The sequence below is a fragment of the Bombina bombina genome, chromosome 2, assembly GCF_027579735.1.
Source record: "Bombina bombina isolate aBomBom1 chromosome 2, aBomBom1.pri, whole genome shotgun sequence".
Lineage (NCBI taxonomy): Eukaryota > Metazoa > Chordata > Amphibia > Anura > Bombinatoridae > Bombina > Bombina bombina.
This window is the reverse complement of record NC_069500.1, coordinates 15,549,707-15,571,311: the sequence shown is the minus strand read 5'-3', so window position 1 is coordinate 15,571,311 and position 21,605 is coordinate 15,549,707. Positions and strand designations below refer to the sequence as shown.

At 40.7% G+C, this 21,605-nt stretch overlaps 1 protein-coding gene across 1 annotated transcript in view; it reads left to right on the top strand.

Moving 5' to 3' along the window:
- Nucleotides 1-21,605, top strand: part of LOC128648366 (receptor-type tyrosine-protein phosphatase alpha) — a 152,000-nt gene that overhangs the window by 120,477 nt on the left and 9,918 nt on the right. Inside the window, exon 15 of the mRNA XM_053700965.1 lies at nucleotides 13,213-13,348. Within this exon, the coding sequence (XP_053556940.1) occupies nucleotides 13,213-13,348 (136 nt within the window). The remainder of the gene's footprint in view (nucleotides 1-13,212; nucleotides 13,349-21,605) is intronic.

The window sequence follows — 21,605 nt, the reverse complement described above, 5'->3', positions numbered from 1 at the left end:
TCATGTGCTACTGATTCGCTCATTATGGTGTATCTGTTATGATCCGGTGTACATGCGCTCAGGACACAGACCCTCGGGGCAGTGGTAGGGATTTGAAGACACCGACCCCTGACCCGGGGAAGAGTATCCTGGACATGGATAGATGATATTCTGTGATTCATAGTTGCTAGAATTTATTGTAGAATAAATGGAGAGTGCAACATTTGTATAAATTATATTCTGACTTCACTGTGACTTATAGTTACTTAATAGAAGTAGCTGCAGGATTTAATGAGAGAAAGATATAGCAATGTGGAATGTTCAGGCTTTAGAGTAAACTGGTAGAAGATTGACACTTAGATGCAAACTAAGGTTTGTTGCATGTTCACAGTACATAATATTATATAGAGCTGTATGTCAGAATTAAGCAGAGCAGCACAGGTGATAGACAAGTTGCAACTTATGCATTAATTACTGTTTGTGCATATATATATGCAAACTAAGGTTTGTTGCAGGTTCACAGTACATAATATTATATAGAGCTGCATGTCAGTAATAAGCAGAGCAGCACAGGTGATAGTCAAGTTGCAAGTTTAAGGCATCAATTACTCTTTGTGCATATATTGGAGAATCACATGAAAGCTTTTAACTGAACACATAGATGCAGAGTTCTGAATATGTTAACATATTTGTAGAAGGATATTTCAGCTATGACAACTTGTTGCAGAGAATAGTTATAAAGTTCTGAGTAAGATGCTGTTGTTATAATTAGAGAGTGATGATAACCAAAAGTATACATGATTTATAATAAAGTTCAGAGTTTAAGTAGCAGTGTCCAGGTAACAAAATTTGAATTATTTGGATACTTGCGATTTGATGATTTTAAGCATAGGACATAGGAAAGGCTGTAGCTTGAATAACTTGGTTGAATTCATGCAGGAAACAGTCACAGACCTCTGTTGTTCAGGATCACAACTTCAAAGTTAATGCAAAGCACATTAGGCCTGAGAAGACTTAAAAAGAGGCTGAGGAAATCAGGTGCATGAATGATTAATCAGGCAGATAAGCTGAATGCAAATACTGCCCAAACCAGCATGATTGTCAGAAGCAGGGAAGGCAGTCTTAAAGAGACAGTGATATGAGGATGAGATATGTTACAGTATCCTACTGATGTATATATACTGATATCTACTGGTTGTCATGCTACTGATCCACTCATTATGGTTTATCCTACTGATGTATATATACTGATATCTACTGGTTGTCATGTGCTACTGATCCACTCATTATGGTGTATCCTACTGATGTATATATACTGATATATACTGATTGTCATGTGCTACTGATCCACTCATTATGGTTTATCCTACTAATTTATATATACTGATATCTGCTGTTTGTTGTGTGCTACTGATCCACTCATTATAGTGTATCCTACTGATGTATATATACTGAAATATACTGATTGTCATGTGCTACTGATCCACTCATTATGGTTTATCCTACTGATGTATATATACTGATATCTACTGGTTGTCATGTGCTACTGATTCACTCATTATGGTGTATTATACTGATGTGTATATATACTGATACCTACTTGTTGTCATGTGCTACTGATCCACACATTATGGTTTATCCTACTGATGTATATATACTGAAACCTACTGGTTGTCATGTGCTACTGATTCACTCATTATTGTGTATCCTACTGGTGTATATATACTGATATCTACTGGTTGTCATGTGCTACTGATTCACTCGTTATTGTGTATCCTACTGATGTGTATATATATATATACTGATACCTAATGGTTGTCATGTGCTACTGATTCACTCATTATGGTGTATCCTACTGATGTATATATATACTGATACCTACTGGTTATCATGTGCTACTGATTCACTCATTATGGGTATGCTACTGATGTATATATAGTAATACCTACTGGTTGTCATGTGCTACTGATTCACTCATTATGGTGTATCCTACTGATGTATATATACTGATACCTACTGGCTGTCATGTGCTACTGATCAACTCATTATGGGTATGCTACTGATGTATATATACTGATACCTACTGGTTGTCATGTGCTAATGATTCACTCATTATGGTGTATCCTACTGATGTATATATACTGATACCTACTGGTTGTCATGTGCTACTGACCCTCATTATGGTGTATCCTACTGATGTGTGTATATATACTGATACCTACTGGTTGTCCTGTGCTACAGATCCACTCATTATGGTGTATCCTACTGATGTATATATACTGATACCTAATGGTTGTCCTGTGCTACAGATCCACTCATTTTGGTGTATCCTACTGATGTATATATACTGATACCTACTGGTTGTCATGTGCTACTGATCCACTCATTATGGTGTATCCTACTGATTCATATATACTGATACCTACTGGTTGTCATGTGCTACTGATTCACTCATTATGGTGTATCCTACTGATGTATATATACTGATATCTACTGGTTGGTGTGTGCTACTGATCCACTCATTATGGTGTATCCTGATGTATATATACTGATACCTACTGGTTGTGGTGTGCTACTGATTCACTCATTATTGTGTATCCTACTGGTGTATATATACTGATACCTACTGGTTGTCGTCTGCTACTGATCCACTCATTATGGTGTATCCTACTGATGTATATATACTGATACCTACTGGTTGTCATGTGCTACTGATTCACTCATTATGGTGTATCCTACTGATGTATATATACTGATATCTACTGGTTGGTGTGTGCTACTGATCCACTCATTATGGGTTTTCCTACTGATGTATATATACTGATACCTACTGGTTGTGGTGTGCTACTGATTCACTCATTATGGTATATCCTACTGGTGTATATATACTGATACCTACTGGTTGTCGTCTGCTACTGATCCACTCATTATGGTGTATACTACTGATGTATATATACTGATACCTACTGGTTGTTATGTGCTACTGATCCACTCATTATGGTGTATCCTACTGATGTATATATACTGATACCTACTGGTTGTGGTGTGCTACTGATTCACTCATTATGGTTTATCCTACTGATGTATATATACTGTTACCTTCTGGTTGTCATGTGCTACTGATTCACTCATTATGGTGTATCCTACTGATGTATATATACTGATACCTACTGGTTGTCGTCTGCTACTGATCCACTCATTATGGTGCCATTTAGGGCTCTGGGCTGGTGAGAATAATAAAGAATGCTGGCAGTACTTCTATTTCCCTATTATTTAAAGCAACTTTTTACCCTGAAAATAGGGTGTCTTGGTATATCCTACTGGTGTATATATACTGATACCTACTGGTTGTCGTCTGCTACTGATTCACTCATTTTTGTGTATCCTACTGGTGTATATATACTGATACCTACTGGTTGTCGTCTGCTACTGAGCCACTCATTATGGTGTATCCTACTGGTGTATATATACTGTTACCTACTGGTTGTCATGTGCTACTGATTCACTCATTATGGTGTATCCTACTGATGTATATATACTGATATCTACTGGTTGGTGTGTGCTACTGATCCACTCATTATGGTTTTTCCTACTGATGTATATATACTGATACCTACTGGTTGTGGTGTGCTACTGATTCACTCATTATGGTATATCCTACTGGTGTATATATACTGATACCTACTGGTTGTCGTCTGCTACTGATCCACTCATTATGGTGTATCCTACTGATGTATATATACTGATATCTACTGGTTGTCATGTGCTACTGATCCACTCATTATGGTGTATCCTACTGATGTATATATACTGATATCTACTGGTTGTCATGTGCTACTGATCCACTCATTATGGTGTATCCTACTGATGTATATATACTGATACCTACTGGTTGTCATGTGCTACTGATTCACTCATTATGGTGTATCCTACTGATGTATATATACTAATACCTACTGGTTGTCATGTGCTACTGATCCACTCATTATGGTGTATCCTACTGATGTGTATATATACTGATACCTAATGGTTGTTATGTGCTACTGATCCACTCATTATGGTGTATCCTACTGATGTATATATATACTGATATCTACTGGTTGTCATGTGCTACTGATCCACTCATTATGGTGTATCCTACTGATGTATATATACTGATACCTACTGGTTGTCATGTGCTACTGATCCACTCATTATGGTGTATCCTACTGATGTATATATACTGATACCTACTGGTTGTCATGTGCTACTGATCCACTCATTATGGTGTATCCTACTGGTGTATATATACTGATATCTACTAGTTGTCATGTGCTACTGATCCACTCATTATGGTGTATCCTACTGATGTATATATATTGATATCTACTGGTTGTCATGTGCTACTGATCCACTCATTATGGTGTACCCTACTGATGTATATATACGGATATCTACTGTTTGTCGTGTGCTACTGATCCATTCATTATGGTGTATCCTAATGATGTATATATACTGATACCAAATGGTTGTCATGTGCTACTGATCCACTCATTATGGTGTATCCTAATGATGTATATATACTGATACCAAATGGTTGTCATGTGATACTGATCCACTCATTATGGTGTATCCTAATGATGTATATATACTGATACCAAATGGTTGTCATGTGCTACTGATCCACTCATTATGGTGTATCCTAATGATGTATATATACTGATACCTACTGGTTGTCATGTGCTACTGATCCACTCATTATGGTGTATCCTACTGATGTATATATACTGATATCTACTGGTTGTCATGTGCTACTGATCCACTCATTATGGTGTATCCTACTGATGTATATATACGGATATCTACTGTTTGTTGTGTGCTACTGATCCATTCATTATGGTGTATCCTAATGATGTATATATACTGATACCAAATGGTTGTCATGTGCTATTGATCCACTCATTATGGTGTATCCTAATGATGTATATATACTGATACCAAATGGTTGTCATGTGCTACTGATCCACTCATTATGGTGTATCCTACTGATGTATATATACTGATACCTACTGGTTGTCATGTGCTACTGATTCACTCATTATGGTGTATCCTACTGATGTATATAAACTGATATCTACTGGTTGTCATGTGCTACTGATCCACTCATTATGGTGTATCCTACTGATGTATATATACTGATATCTACTGGTTGTCATGTGCTACTGATCCACTCATTATGGTGTATCCTACTGATGTATATATACGGATATCTACTGTTTGTCGTGTGCTACTGATCCATTCATTATGGTGTATCCTAATGATGTATATATACTGATACCAAATGGTTGTCATGTGCTACTGATCCACTCATTATGGTGTATCCTACTGATGTATATATACTGATACCTAATGGTTGTCATGTGCTACTGATCCACTCATTATGGTGTATCCTACTGATGTATATATACTGATACCTACTGGTTGTCCTGTGCTACAGATCCACTCATTATGGTGTATCCTACTGATGTATATATACTGATATCTACTGGTTGTAATGTGATACTGATTCACTCATTATGGTGTATCCTACTGATGTATATATACTGATACCTACTGGTTGTCATGTGCTACTGATTCGCTCATTATGGTGTATCTGTTATGATCCGGTGTACATGCACTCAGGACACAGACCCTCGGGGCAGTGGTAGGGATTTGAAGACACCGATCCCTGACCCGGGGAAGAGTATCCTGGACATGGATAGATGATATTCTGTGATTCATAGTTGCTAGAATTTATTGTAGAATAAATGGAGAGTGCAACATTTGTATAAATTATATTCTGACTTCACTGTGACTTATAGTTACTTAATAGAAGTAGCTGCAGGATTTAATGAGAGAAAAATATAGCAATGTGGAATGTTCAGGCTTTAGAGTAAACTGGTAGAAGATTGACACTTAGATGCAAACTAAGGTTTGTTGCATGTTCACAGTACATAATATTATATAGAGCTGTATGTCAGAATTAAGCAGAGCAGCACAGGTGATAGACAAGTTGCAACTTATGCATTAATTACTGTTTGTGCATATATATATGCAAACTAAGGTTTGTTGCAGGTTCACAGTACATAATATTATATAGCGCTGTATGTCAGTAATAAGCAGAGCAGCACAGGTGATAGTCAAGTTGCAAGTTTAAGGCATCAATTACTCTTTGTGCATATATTGGAGAATCACATGAAAGCTTTTAACTGAACACATAGATGCAGAGTTCTGAATATGTTAACATATTTGTAGAAGGATATTTCAGCTATGACAACTTGTTGCAGAGAATAGTTATAAAGTTCTGAGTAAGATGCTGTTGTTATAATTAGAGAGTGATGATAACCAAAAGTATACATGATTTATAATAAAGTTCAGAGTTTAAGTAGCAGTGTCCAGGTAACAAAATTTGAATTATTTGGATACTTGCGATTTGATGATTTTAAGCATAGGACATAGGAAAGGCTGTAGCTTGAATAACTTGGTTGAATTCATGCAGGAAACAGTCACAGACCTCTGTTGTTCAGGATCACAACTTCAAAGTTAATGCAAAGCACATTAGGCCTGAGAAGACTTAAAAAGAGGCTGAGGAAATCAGGTGCATGAATGATTAATCAGGCAGATAAGCTGAATGCAAATACTGCCCAAACCAGCATGATTGTCAGAAGCAGGGAAGGCAGTCTTAAAGAGACAGTGATATGAGGATGAGATATGTTACAGTATCCTACTGATGTATATATACTGATATCTACTGGTTGTCATGCTACTGATCCACTCATTATGGTTTATCCTACTGATGTATATATACTGATACCTAATGGTTGTCATGTGCTACTGATCCACTCATTATGGTGTATCCTACTGATGTATATATACTGATATCTACTGGTTGTCATGTGCTACTGATCCACTCATTATGGTGTATCCTACTGATGTATATATACTGATATATACTGATTGTCATGTGCTACTGATCCACTCATTATGGTTTATCCTACTAATTTATATATACTGATATCTGCTGTTTGTTGTGTGCTACTGATCCACTCATTATAGTGTATCCTACTGATGTATATATACTGATATATACTGATTGTCATGTGCTACTGATCCACTCATTATGGTTTATCCTACTGATGTATATATACTGATATCTACTGGTTGTCATGTGCTACTGATTCACTCATTATGGTGTATCCTACTGATGTGTATATATACTGATACCTACTTGTTGTCATGTGCTACTGATCCACACATTATGGTTTATCCTACTGATGTATATATACTGAAACCTACTGGTTGTCATGTGCTACTGATTCACTCATTATTGTGTATCCTACTGGTGTATATATACTGATATCTACTGGTTGTCATGTGCTACTGATTCACTCGTTATTGTGTATCCTACTGATGTGTATATATATATACTGATACCTAATGGTTGTCATGTGCTACTGATTCACTCATTATGGTGTATCCTACTGATGTATATATATACTGATACCTACTGGTTGTCATGTGCTACTGATTCACTCATTATGGGTATGCTACTGATGTATATATAGTAATACCTACTGGTTGTCATGTGCTACTGATTCACTCATTATGGTGTATCCTACTGATGTATATATACTGATACCTACTGGCTGTCATGTGCTACTGATCAACTCATTATGGGTATGCTACTGATGTATATATACTGATACCTACTGGTTGTCATGTGCTAATGATTCACTCATTATGGTGTATCCTACTGATGTATATATACTGATACCTACTGGTTGTCATGTGCTACTGACCCTCATTATGGTGTATCCTACTGATGTGTATATATACTGATACCTACTGGTTGTCCTGTGCTACAGATCCACTCATTATGGTGTATCCTACTGATGTATATATACTGATACCTACTTTTTGTCCTGTGCTACAGATCCACTCATTATGGTGTATCCTACTGATGTATATATACTGATACCTACTGGTTGTCATGTGCTACTGATCCACTCATTATGGTGTATCCTACTGATTCATATATACTGATACCTACTGGTTGTCATGTGCTACTGATTCACTCATTATGGTGTATCCTACTGATGTATATATACTGATATCTACTGGTTGGTGTGTGCTACTGATCCACTCATTATGGTGTATCCTGATGTATATATACTGATACCTACTGGTTGTGGTGTGCTACTGATTCACTCATTATTGTGTATCCTACTGGTGTATATATACTGATACCTACTGGTTGTCGTCTGCTACTGATCCACTCATTATGGTGTATCCTACTGATGTATATATACTGATACCTACTGGTTGTCATGTGCTACTGATTCACTCATTATGGTGTATCCTACTGATGTATATATACTGATATCTACTGGTTGGTGTGTGCTACTGATCCACTCATTATGGTTTTTCCTACTGATGTATATATACTGATACCTACTGGTTGTGGTGTGCTACTGATTCACTCATTATGGTATATCCTACTGGTGTATATATACTGATACCTACTGGTTGTCGTCTGCTACTGATCCACTCATTATGGTGTATCCTACTGATGTATATATACTGATAGCTACTGGTTGTTATGTGCTACTGATCCACTCATTATGGTGTATCCTACTGATGTATATATACTGATACCTACTGGTTGTGGTGTGCTACTGATTCACTCATTATGGTGTATCCTACTGATTCATATATACTGATACCTACTGGTTGTCATGTGCTACTGATTCACTCATTATGGTGTATCCTACTGATGTATATATACTGATATCTACTGGTTGGTGTGTGCTACTGATCCACTCATTATGGTGTATCCTGATGTATATATACTGATACCTACTGGTTGTGGTGTGCTACTGATTCACTCATTATTGTGTATCCTACTGGTGTATATATACTGATACCTACTGGTTGTCGTCTGCTACTGATCCACTCATTATGGTGTATCCTACTGGTGTATATATACTGATACCTACTGGTTGTCATGTGCTACTGATTCACTCATTATGGTGTATCCTACTGATGTATATATACTGATATCTACTGGTTGGTGTGTGCTACTGATCCACTCATTATGGTTTTTCCTACTGATGTATATATACTGATACCTACTGGTTGTGGTGTGCTACTGATTCACTCATTATGGTATATCCTACTGGTGTATATATACTGATACCTACTGGTTGTCGTCTGCTACTGATCCACTCATTATGGTGTATCCTACTGATGTATATATACTGATAGCTACTGGTTGTTATGTGCTACTGATCCACTCATTATGGTGTATCCTACTGATGTATATATACTGATACCTACTGGTTGTGGTGTGCTACTGATTCACTCATTATGGTTTATCCTACTGATGTATATATACTGTTACCTTCTGGTTGTCATGTGCTACTGATTCACTCATTATGGTGTATCCTACTGATGTATATATACTGATACCTACTGGTTGTCGTCTGCTACTGATCCACTCATTATGGTGCCATTTAGGGCTCTGGGCTGGTGAGAATAATAAAGAATGCTGGCAGTACTTCTATTTCCCTAGTGGAATTATTTAAAGCAACTTTTTACCCTGAAAATAGGGTGTCTTGGTATATCCTACTGGTGTATATATACTGATACCTACTGGTTGTCGTCTGCTACTGATTCACTCATTTTTGTGTATCCTACTGGTGTATATATACTGATACCTACTGGTTGTCGTCTGCTACTGATCCACTCATTATGGTGTATCCTACTGGTGTATATATACTGATACCTACTGGTTTTCATGTGCTACTGATTCACTCATTATGGTGTATCCTACTGATGTATATATACTGATATCTACTGGTTGGTGTGTGCTACTGATCCACTCATTATGGTTTTTCCTACTGATGTATATATACTGATACCTACTGGTTGTGGTGTGCTACTGATTCACTCATTATGGTATATCCTACTGGTGTATATATACTGATACCTACTGGTTGTCGTCTGCTACTGATCCACTCATTATGGTGTATCCTACTGATGTGTATATATACTGATACCTACTGGTTGTTATGTGCTACTGATCCACTCATTATGGTGTATCCTACTGATGTATATATACTGATATCTACTGGTTGTCATGTGCTACTGATCCACTCATTATGGTGTATCCTACTGATGTATATATACTGATATCTACTGGTTGTCATGTGCTACTGATCCACTCATTATGGTGTATCCTACTGATGTATATATACTGATACCTACTGGTTGTCATGTGCTACTGATTCACTCATTATGGTGTATCCTACTGATGTATATATACTGATACCTACTGGTTGTCATGTGCTACTGATTCACTCATTATGGTGTATCCTACTGATGTATATATACTGATACCTACTGGTTGTCATGTGCTACTGATCCACTCATTATGGTTTTTCCTACTGATGTATATATACTGATACCTACTGGTTGTGGTGTGCTACTGATTCACTCATTATGGTTTATCCTACTGATGTATATATACTGATACCTACTGGTTGTCATGTGCTACTGATCCACTCATTATGGTTTTTCCTACTGATGTATATATACTGATACCTACTGGTTGTCATGTGCTACTGATCCACTCATTATGGTGTATCCTACTGATGTATATATACTGATACCTACTGGTTGTCATGTGCTACTGATCCACTCATTATGGTTTTTCCTACTGATGTATATATACTGATACCTACTGGTTGTGGTGTGCTACTGATTCACTCATTATGGTTTATCCTACTGATGTATATATACTGATACCTACTGGTTGTCATGTGCTACTGATCCACTCATTATGGTGTATCCTACTGATGTATATATACTGATACCTACTGGTTGTCGTCTGCTACTGATCCACTCATTATGGTGCCATTTAGGGCTCTGGGCTGGTGAGAATAATAAAGAATGCTGCCAGTACTTCTATTTCCCTGGTGGAATTATTTAAAGCAACTTTTTACCCTGAAAATAGGGTGTCTTGGCAAGAGGAGTGTACTGTATTCTCGTATGTAATAAAATAAAATTAGAATTTTAAAATTCTTACCAAACAAATAATTAAACTATTCACACAAAAATACACAGATTTTTTATTTTTAAGGTGCATCAAAAATCTTAAAGGGCCAGTAAACCTAGCAAATAATGTTATATAATTCTGCACATAGTGCAGAATTATATAACATTAGCTTAGCGCCAGGTTTCTAAGCAAATTGTTAGATTTTTAGTAATGAAAACAGAATGCCGCTCCTGGCTCTACTGAGCGGGTCTGTTTTCTTCTCCTAAGCACATCTAGGCACGCTGTCTAATCACAACCGGTCCGATCGCGCTGTTAAACTCAATGTAGCTCGCTCCCGCTACCAGACCAGAGCAGGAACAAGCTACATTGATTTTAATAGCGTGATCGCAGATGTGCAGAATTATATAACATTATTTGCTAGGTTTACTGGCCCTTTAACAAAACTCTTCCCCTAAAATCTATTACCTAAAATTTGTGTGTAAATTACACAGAAATACATTGTATTAAATATGCACAGCATAAATCAAAATATAATTACAGTGGATGCGCAAAAAAACCCACAGAAATTCTTACTTATAAGTTTAAAATACAAAGCGTAATTGTTGTTTTTCGTAAAATAGATTGAACGTAGACGTATCATGGGTGTGTATGAAAATGTCTCTCTAATCCCAGCGTAATTCTGTAAAGATTGTTGCACTACAGATCTCACAGTTCTCACAAACTATAAGGTCATGAGCTTTTTTCAAAACACTCATAACCCTAATAGACAAACACATGCATACGAAAATATTGTTTATTGTAAGATGCTATATGCAAAAAGCAACGTAATGTGATTTATATTGGCTGCAGGATTTAATAGGTGGAGTGCCCCTTTTTCCCCCAATAATTCCACCAGAGCAACTGAACTTGCAAGGTTTAGATCATCCCTTAGTGATTTATATCCATATGATTTTACGAATGCAGACTATAAATCCTTATTACACGAGTATTGCTAGAGACACGCTGGGGTAGATCAGATTTTCTGATCTCCTTCTGGTATTATCCAATCCCACTCCGGGGGGTCTGTGTCTCAAGAGGCACTAAAGGAAATTCCCAATAGTGTAGTTTGTCAGTGAAAGGAAGGCCCACAAAGCAAAGTACTCTCAAGATAAATAGATGGTATCCGACCATTTTATTGCAGATTGATATAAACAGCTCCTCTATGTATAATCTTTGCATTTATTTGCTCAACACATCTCAATGGTCTTTCACCGCCTTTCTCAAGAGCTTCAAAGTTTGCAGAAAATAGCTATTTTTTCTTTGAAGCTCTTGAGAAAGGCGGTGAAAGACCATTGAGATGTGTTGAGCAAATAAATGCATAGATTATACATAGAGGAGCTGTTTATATCAATCTGCAATAAAATGGTCGGATACCATCTATTTATCTTGAGAGTACTTTGCTTTGTGGGCCTTCCTTTCACTGACATACTACACTATTGGGAATTTCCTTTAGTGCCTCTTGAGACACAGACCCCCAGAGTGGGATTGGATAATACCAGAAGGAGATCAGAAAATCTGATGTACCCCAGCGTGTCCAGCACCTCTCATATTAGAATGCACAAGTTTGACGGTTTTTAGGAGTAACCGTGAGATGGCAGCAGTCCGAGACAAGGGAAGTCTCTTCATCATATTATTGTAAACTCTTCATTCAGAGGTTTCTGGGGTTTTTTTTCTAGAGACAAACAGGTAACACACGTGGTGCACTATTTAGAGCTTTTGCTCGCACACAAACCCCATCAAAAGTAAACTTTTAATGCGCATATTACAAGTTAAAAGTAAAATGTTTAATGTTGGACTTCTGATATCGCAACCACGCTAACTTCTTATCCCCATAGACTTCAATGGAGAGGGCAAAAAAAAAAAAAAAAACACCTATTGCCTGAAGGCTCGCATTCGTATTCGATCGGGTTGATTTCTGTTCGCCGCCTCAGAGCAGGTGGAGAAGTTATGGAGCAACGGTCTTTAGACCGCTGTTTCATAACTTCTGCTTCCATACAGAGCTTGATAAATCAGCCCCAATGTCTTTACACAACACCTGCTTGGTTATAGAACAGTGTATACAAAGCTTTAGTTTTGTCACAGCAGGGGACAATAATTGTTGATATTTCTCTTTTTTGCAGTGACGGTGCGAGCCGGTCTGGGCTGTTCTGTGCTGGCAGCATCATATGTGACCAGATACGCAGTGATGGCTATTTAGATGTATCACAGGCTGTAAGGAACCTCAAGAAAAGACGCAACAAACTAATTCCAAATACAGTATGTAAATATATCTTGTGTGCTGTATGTATACCTCGTGTGCTCTGCCTATACATGGTGTGCTGTGCCTATAAATGGTGTGCTGTGCCCATACATGGTGTGCTCTGCCTATACATGGTGTGCTCTGCCTATACATGGTGTGCTGTATGTATACCTCGTGTACACTGCCTATACATGGTGTGCTGTATGTATACCTTGTGTGCTTTATGTATACCTCGTGTACTCTGCCTATACATGGTGTGCTCTGCCTATACATGGTGTGCTGTGCCTATACATGGTGTGCTGTGCGTATACCCCCTATAGTGTGCGTATACCCTGTGTGCTGTGCGTTTTACCTCGTGTGCTGTGCATTTACCCTGTGTGCTGTGCGTATACTCTGTGTGTTGTGCGTATAACCCGTGTGCTGTGTGTATACCCCATGTGCTGTGGGTATACCCCATGTAGTGTGCGTATACCCTGTGTGCTGTGCATTTACCTTGTGAGCTGTGCATTTACCAGAACAAAAGGGGATTCAGTAGTGCGCTAGGGTCTGGGATATCAAAAACCTTACAAAAAATGAACAGCTCCTTCTCTCTATTCAAAGTAATTAAGAACAATAAAACATGTAGTAAGAGCGCTAATAGCTGAAGATATCAAAAAGGGAGACTTTTAGCAGCTAAAGGCCTAGATTACAAGTTTTGCGTTAGAGGCTGTGCGGTGCTAACAAGCAGTTTTCCCTCACCGCTCACTTACATGCAGCTCTGGTATTACGAGTTTTCAGAAACTGTCAGGGTTTTTTCCCTTTATATTTGCCATGTGCTGATGGCAGCCATTTTACTCACCTCTCTTCCTGACTATGGTGCATTGTGGGGGATGCTGCTCATTTCCTGCACTTCCTTTTATGGCCAGACTGGTGTGCATCATCCATGTGAGACAGGATGCAGTCTCAGAATTGTGATGTCATCACTTATTATTTAAAGGGCCTCTGTTCAGTATGCTTTGCCTTTGCGTTGTCTCAGACCTGTTTGTGAGAGTTCCTGTGTATTACCTGGCTGCCTGACATCCTTCCTGGTTCCTGATCTCTGGCTTGTTCCTGACTCTGCTGTTTTCCTTGTTCCTGATTCCGACTCGTCTGACTATTGGCTTTGGCTCCTTACTCGGCTTGTCTGACTACCAGCTCTGGTTTTGACTCGTGGCTTGTTATTTTACTTGTGGACTTTTTATTATTTTTTGCTATTAATAAAGGTGTGATTATTTTTGCACTTCTTGTCTCAGTCTGATTCCTAGCACCCTGACATTATGCAAAGGCCATGAATCCTGATGGTGCTAATTATCCAGGTATACCTGCCATCATTTCCAGGATGGATATACAGGATCACCACTTGGATCAATTTGCACTAGCCCTGCAAACCCTGCTGACTCGCACTGCACATTTGACCAAAGTGTCCCGCAAGTTATGGCTGCTCCTGTTTCCGCTGTTGCACCTATGCCTATCAGGAGCATGTCTGGTTCTGCACCTCTACCTCATCGATATGGAGGCGATACTATTCAGTGCAGAGGGTTTTTGATCCAGGTTGGCATTTACTTTGAGATGTTACCTCAGACGTTTTTCTCTGACAGAGCTAAGGTGGGATTTCAAATCTTGTTACTCTCTGATACAGCTCTTGCCTGGGCTAATCCCTTGTGGGAGACTAATAAACCTGTGATTTCAAATTACCCAGAATTTGTGGCCTCCTTTCGAAGGGTATTTGATGTTCTGGCTCGCTCCTCCTCTGCTGCTAAACGACTCATGTCCATTCAGCAAGGTACAAGATCTGTTGCTCAGTATGCTATTGAGTTCCTTATGCTTGCTGCAGAGGTAGGTTGGAACAATGAAGCCCTTGTTGCTGCCTTCTTTCATGGGCTCTCTGATGCGATTAAAGACGAAGTTGCTGCCAGAGATTTACCAGAGGATCTTGAGGCATTGGTGTCTTTTTTTATCCTAATTGACATCAGACTCAGAGAGAGGTCCTCTTTCATTGAGCGCATGCAGAAGCCTCCAGTTCTGTTGTCTCCTACGTGTTCGTTCCCACCCATTCCTCCCTCTCCTCCCATGCCTCCTGGTCCTGAGTCACCAGGTACTGCTGAGCCGATGCAGTTGGGATTCATGTGTCTCTCCGTGGCGGAGAGGGCCTTTAGGAGGAGGAAGGGGCTCTGCCTCTATTGTGGGTTACAGGGCCACCTTTTGAAGTCTTGTCCTACACGGCCGGGAAATGCTCACACCTAAGGTCCTGTCGGGGGCAGACCTTGGGTGGTTTATCCTCGTCCCCGGAACTGCTTAAGGAGAGACCTTTTGTCATGGTTGTCCTTTCCTGGGTGGGCTCCTCCATAGTCACTCAGGCTCTTGTTGACTCCAGTGAGGCGGGCTATTTCATTGACAGTGCTTTTTTATCAAAGCACTCCATTCCTGTTTTGCATCGGTCCGTTCCGTTTGCTATTGAGGCCATTGATGGCAAGTCCTTTAGCCCGTACTTGTTACTCACGAAACTGCTCCGTTGTCCATGGCTGTTGGGGCTCTCCATTTTGAAACCCTCCAGTTCCAGGTGATAAACTCTCTGCATTTTCCTGTTGTTCTGGGTTATCCCTGGCTCCAAAAGCACAATCCCAGTCTCGACTGGCACAGGTCTGAAATTTTGTCGTGGTCCCTGCAATGTATTTCCACTTGTCTTCGGAAACCAGTTAAAGTCTTGTGCACTTCTTCGGTATCTCAATTGCCAGAGGAGTACCGAGAGTTCCTAGATGTTTTTGACAAGGTGCGTGCCGGTACGTTGCCTCCTCACCGGTCTTACAATTGTGCCATTGACAAGCAACCCGGAGCCATTCCTACTCGGGGCCGGGTGTACCCTCTATCTGTTGCAGAGAATTGTGCTATGGAGGAGTATGTTGCCGATGCTCTATCGCGGGGGATCATCCGCAAATCCTGCTCTCCTGCAGGGGCTGGCTTCTTCTTTGTGAAGAAAAAGGGTGGCGAGTTAAGACCATGCATCGAATATAGGGGTCTTAATCATTTTACCATTAAGAATGCTTACCCTATTCCTCTCATTACGGAACTCTTTGACCGCCTCAAGGGAGCTACGGTCTTTACTAAACTTGATTTGAGAGAAGCCTACAATCTCGTTAGGATTAAGGAGGGCCACGAAAAGGAAAACAGCATTTAACACCAGTAGCACAAAAGTAGCAGTCGCACCACAATGTCCTTAATCAGAAGTTATCTTTATTACCACATACTGGGAGCCAGGAAAACAGAACAACGTTTCGGGCTATACACCCTTAGTCATGTTCATAACTTGTACATCACACTTAATCACCTTAAATACCTGCAACCTGGAGAAATGTGAGTTCCATATTAATATTAATATTTCACATAGAGGATTAATAGAACTCCCCATTTTTTCTTTTTCTTTTTTTAATTAATTGATTTTTTCACTCATACTCACATTTACGCATATATAAATATCTATACACCTACCAAGTATATCCTTGAAAATAAACTTTCTATAGAAATAATTGCATTTTAAGGAAGAAAAAATGTACATTACTAATATGTACCTAATCATGCCTCATGTTAATGTGGGGAAAGTGATATCTACATACACTAATTCTTTTGCAGCATTATACCACAACTAAATGCTAAAGTCTTACAAAGTAAAGCCATCTGTAAAGATACCACCTTAAGGAATTTATCTGGGACTACCACCTTAGAATATCTAGGACATCTATTTCCTTCATAATTCATATTTGGATTTTGTATTCTATTTTGTTCATGGAAGTTATCATTTCTATTGGATTCATAGAAGTTGAAATTTCTATTCGTATTTAGACCCCTTCTTGCATTATTTCTATATGAGTTATCATTTATTAATTTGAAGTTTTACAAAGTAAAGCCATCTGTAAAGATACCACCTTAAGGAATATATCTGGGAATACCACCTTAAATCCAATCAATTAAAAATTGGACCAATAAGGATTAAGCATGACCTATAAAAGAGTATGGATGAATAGCCACACTTATCTTGATAAAGCTCTCTGGTAGAGCGAAACGCGTCGAAAGTTGTGGTTTTTATTTTCCTTGGAGCCTGCTATACTGTTCTCACATAAAGAGAACCTTTTTAACCAGGGTTATTTTGTACTCTTAACTTCTACCAAGCATATTGCCTGTGTGCATAGCACTAAGTACAGGTGAACACTTTGGATTATCTCCACAGAGAGGTGTGCATCACTTTGTTTCTTGATCACAGCACCTATTTGCCATAGTAACCAGAACGGCCTGTTTGCTGGGTAAAGACAAGCCCCCCGAGTGTCACCCATGACATCAGATGCCAACAGTCACGTGGGGTGAACTCATGGTTGTTAGCAAGTCTACTAGCCGAGAAACTCATTCAAACTCCCCAGCAGCATGGGAGCTGAGGTATGAACCGACTAACAGGACGTATGAATATTGGCACAGATAAGGTCATTTATCTGCTCCAAGGTGGGGCTTTGAAAGCTAAGGTTTATATTACATATGTGGCTTTGTCAAATAACTTTTATCAGCTGTCTCTTATGAAGATTATTATCATTGTGGAAATTTCCAATTATAACCGAGAGTGGCAACTGTTGACTTTTGGAACTCAGTAACGGCAGTGTTACTTATAACATTTTAAACTTTGTTTCTATATCTAAATCACCCTTGCTGACGAATGTGATTTATATTTTTGTGTACACACACACACACACATACAAGGGAGACGTCCCTGCTTTTTATTGCTCCGTAATTTATACTCTTATTTTTACTATAAATATATTGCTTTATAATAAACTAGTCCTAAAGCCTGTTCACACAGGCTATTTTTTCCAGTACAGTGGTCCCACCTCTTGCTCTCTCTCTCCCCCCTCTCTTTTGTGCTCTCTCCCCCTCTCTTTTGTGCTCTCTCCCCCTCTCTTTTGCGCTCTCTCCCCCTCTCTTTTGCGCTCTCTCCCCCTCTCTTTTGCGCTCTCTCCCCCTCTCTTTTGTGCTCTCTCTCGCTCTACCTCTCTTTTGCTCTCTCTCTCCCCCCTCTCTTTCGCTCCCCCTCTCTTTTGCTCTCTGTCCACCTCTCCTTTGCGCTCTCTTTCCCCCTCTCTTTTTTGCACTCTCTCTCCCCCCCTCTCTTTTGCATTCTCTCTCTCTTTTGCACTCTCTCTCTCCCCCCCTTTTGCATGCTCTCTCTCCCCCTCTCTTTTGCGCTCTCTCTCCCCCCCTCTTGTTTGCGCTCTCTCTCTCCCCTCTCTTTTATGCTCTCTCTCCCCCCTCTCTTTTGCGTTCTCTCTTTCTTTTGCGCTCTCTCTCTCCTCCTCTCTTTTGCGCTCTCTCTCTCTCCCCCTCTCTTTTGGGCTCTCTCTCCCCCCTCTCTTTTGCGCGCTCTTTCCCCCCCTCTCTTTTGCTCTGTCTCTCTCTCCTTTTTTTGCTCTCTCCCTCCATCCCTCTCTTTTGCTCTCTCTCTCCCCCTCTCTCCCCCTCTCTTTTGCTCTGTCTCTCTCCCCTCTCTTTTGCTCTCTCTCTCGATCCCTCTCTTTTGCTCTCTCTCCCCCCTCTCTATTGCTCTCTCTCCCCCTCTCTATTGCTCTCTCTCCCCCCTCTCTATTGCTCTCCCCCCCCTCTCTATTGCTCTCTCTCCCCCCTCTCTATTGCTCTCTCTTCCCCCTCTCTATTGCTCTTTTCCCTCTATTCTGCTCTTTCCCCTCTCTTTTGCTCTCTCTCCCCCCTCTCTTCTGCACTTCCCCCTCTTTAGCTCTTTCCTATCTCTTTTTCTCTCTCCCCCCTCTTTCTATTTCTCTCCCTTTTCTGTTGCGCCGACCACGCCTGACCACGGCCCCGACCATGTCCGACCACGCCCACACTCCCGTCCGGTCACGCCCACGCTCCTGCACGGCCACCTCCACGCTCCCGTCTGGCCACGCCCACTTTCACCACAAACACCAAAATGGATTGTCAGGTAAGGCCAGGTGTGTTTGTCCTCGTGCTGTCTCTACTGTGCATGACAGCTTCAGACAAACACACTTGGCCTTTTATATAATAGGATAGTTTTTACTACCTCATATTTGCATCATTGGGTTAAGATTACCGTTAGAGTACATATTACAATACGAGATCCCCATAAGGGTTCAATCTAAATCTATTGCTAACTTTGGCTGCTTAGGCTCATTTTAATTTTGTTGCTAACTTTAGCTGCTAAAAGTCTCCCCTTTTGATATCTTCAGCTATTACTAGCGCCCTTACTACATATTTTATTGTGCTGTGCATTTACCCCATGTGCTGTGCTCAAACCCTGTGTGCTGTGAGTAAACCGTGTGCTTTGCGTGAACTGTGTGCTGTGCGTATACCCCGTGTGCTGTGCGTATACCCCGTGTGCTGTGCGTTTACCCCGTGTGCTGTGCGTAAACCGTATGCTGTGTGTATACCCCGTGTGCTGTGTGTATACCCCGTGTGCTGTGCGTATACCCCGTGTGCTGTGCGTATACCCCGTGTGCTGTGCGTATACCCCGTGTGCTGTGCGTATACCCAGTGTGCTGTGCGTATACCCTGTGTGCTGTGCACATACCCCGTGTGCTGTGCACATACCCCGTGTGCTGTGCACATACCCCGTGTGCTGTGCACATACCTCTTGTGCTGTGCGTATACCAGGTGTGTTGTGCATATACCAGGTGTGCTGTGCATATACCCTGTGCGTATACCCTGTGTGCTGTGCGTATACCCTGTGTGCTGTGCGTATACCCTGTGCGTATACCCGGTGTACTGTGCGTATACCCCATGTGGTGTGTGTATACCCTGTGTGCTGTGCATATACCCTGTGTGCTGTGCATATACCCTGTGCGTATACCCAGTGTACTGTGTATATACCCCATGTTGTGTGTGTATACACTGTGTGTTGTGCGTATACCCTGTGTGCTGTGCATTTCGAATAAAGTTACTCCAGCCTTAGCAGATTTCATAAAATGACCTTTATTGAAGTGTGGACCATGGTACAATAAAGGTCATTTTATGAAATCTGTCAAGGCTGGAGTACCTTTATTCAAGATTTGCTGATACGGAGGGGTGGCTGACTCCTTGCTCCTGTGCCTGATTGCTTTGGTTGCTGTTCCCCATCTCTCTGTTTTGCTGTGCGTATACCCCGTGTGCTGTGTGTATACCCCGTGTGCTGTGCGTATACCTCGTGTGCTGTGCGTATACCTCGTGTGCTGTGCGTATACCCTGTGTGCTGTGCGTATAGCCTGTGTGCTGTGCGTATAGCCCGTGTGCTGTGCGTTTACCCCGTGTGTTGTGCGTATACCCTGTGTGCTGTGCGTATACCCCGTGTGCTGTGCATATACCCTGTGTGCTGTGCGTATACCATGTGCTGTGCATCTACCCTGTGTGTTGTGCGTATACCCTGTGTGCTGTGCGTATACCCTGTGTGCTGTGCGTATACCCTGTGTGCTGTGCGTTTACCCTGTGTGCTGTGTGTTTACCCTGTGTGCTGTGTGTTTACCCTGTGTGCTGTGTGTATACCCTGTGTGCTGTGTGTATACCATGTGTGCTGTGCGTATACCCTGTGTGCTGTGCGTATACCCTGTGTGCTGTGCGTATACCCTGTGTGCTGTGCATATACCCTGTGTGCTGTGCGTATACCCTGTGTGCTGTGCGTATACCCTGTGTGCTGTGCATATACCCCATGGGGTGTGCGTATACACTGTGTGTTGTGCACATACCCTGTGTGCTGTGCGTATACCTCTTGTGCTGTGCGTATACCAGGTGTGTTGTGCGTATACAATGTGTGCTGTGCATATACCCTGTGCGTATACCCTGTGTGCTGTGCATATACCCTGTGTGCTGTGCGTATACCCTGTGTGCTGTGCGTATACCCTGTGTGCTGTGCATATACCCCATGGGGTGTGCGTATACACTGTGTGTTGTGCACATACCCTGTGTGCTGTGCTTATACCTCTTGTGCTGTGCGTATACCAGGTGTGTTGTGCGTATACAATGTGTGCTGTGCATATACCCTGTGCGTATACCCTGTGTGCTGTGCGTATACCCTGTGTGCTGTGCGTTTCGAATAAAGTTACTCCAGCCTTGGCAGATTTCATAAAATGACCTTTATTGAAGTGTGGACCATGGTACAATAAAGGTCATTTTATGAAATCTGCCAAGGCTGGAGTACCTTTATTCAAGATTTGCTGATACGGAGGGGTGGCTGACTCCTTACTCCTGTGCCTGATTGCTTTGGTTGCTGTTCCCCAT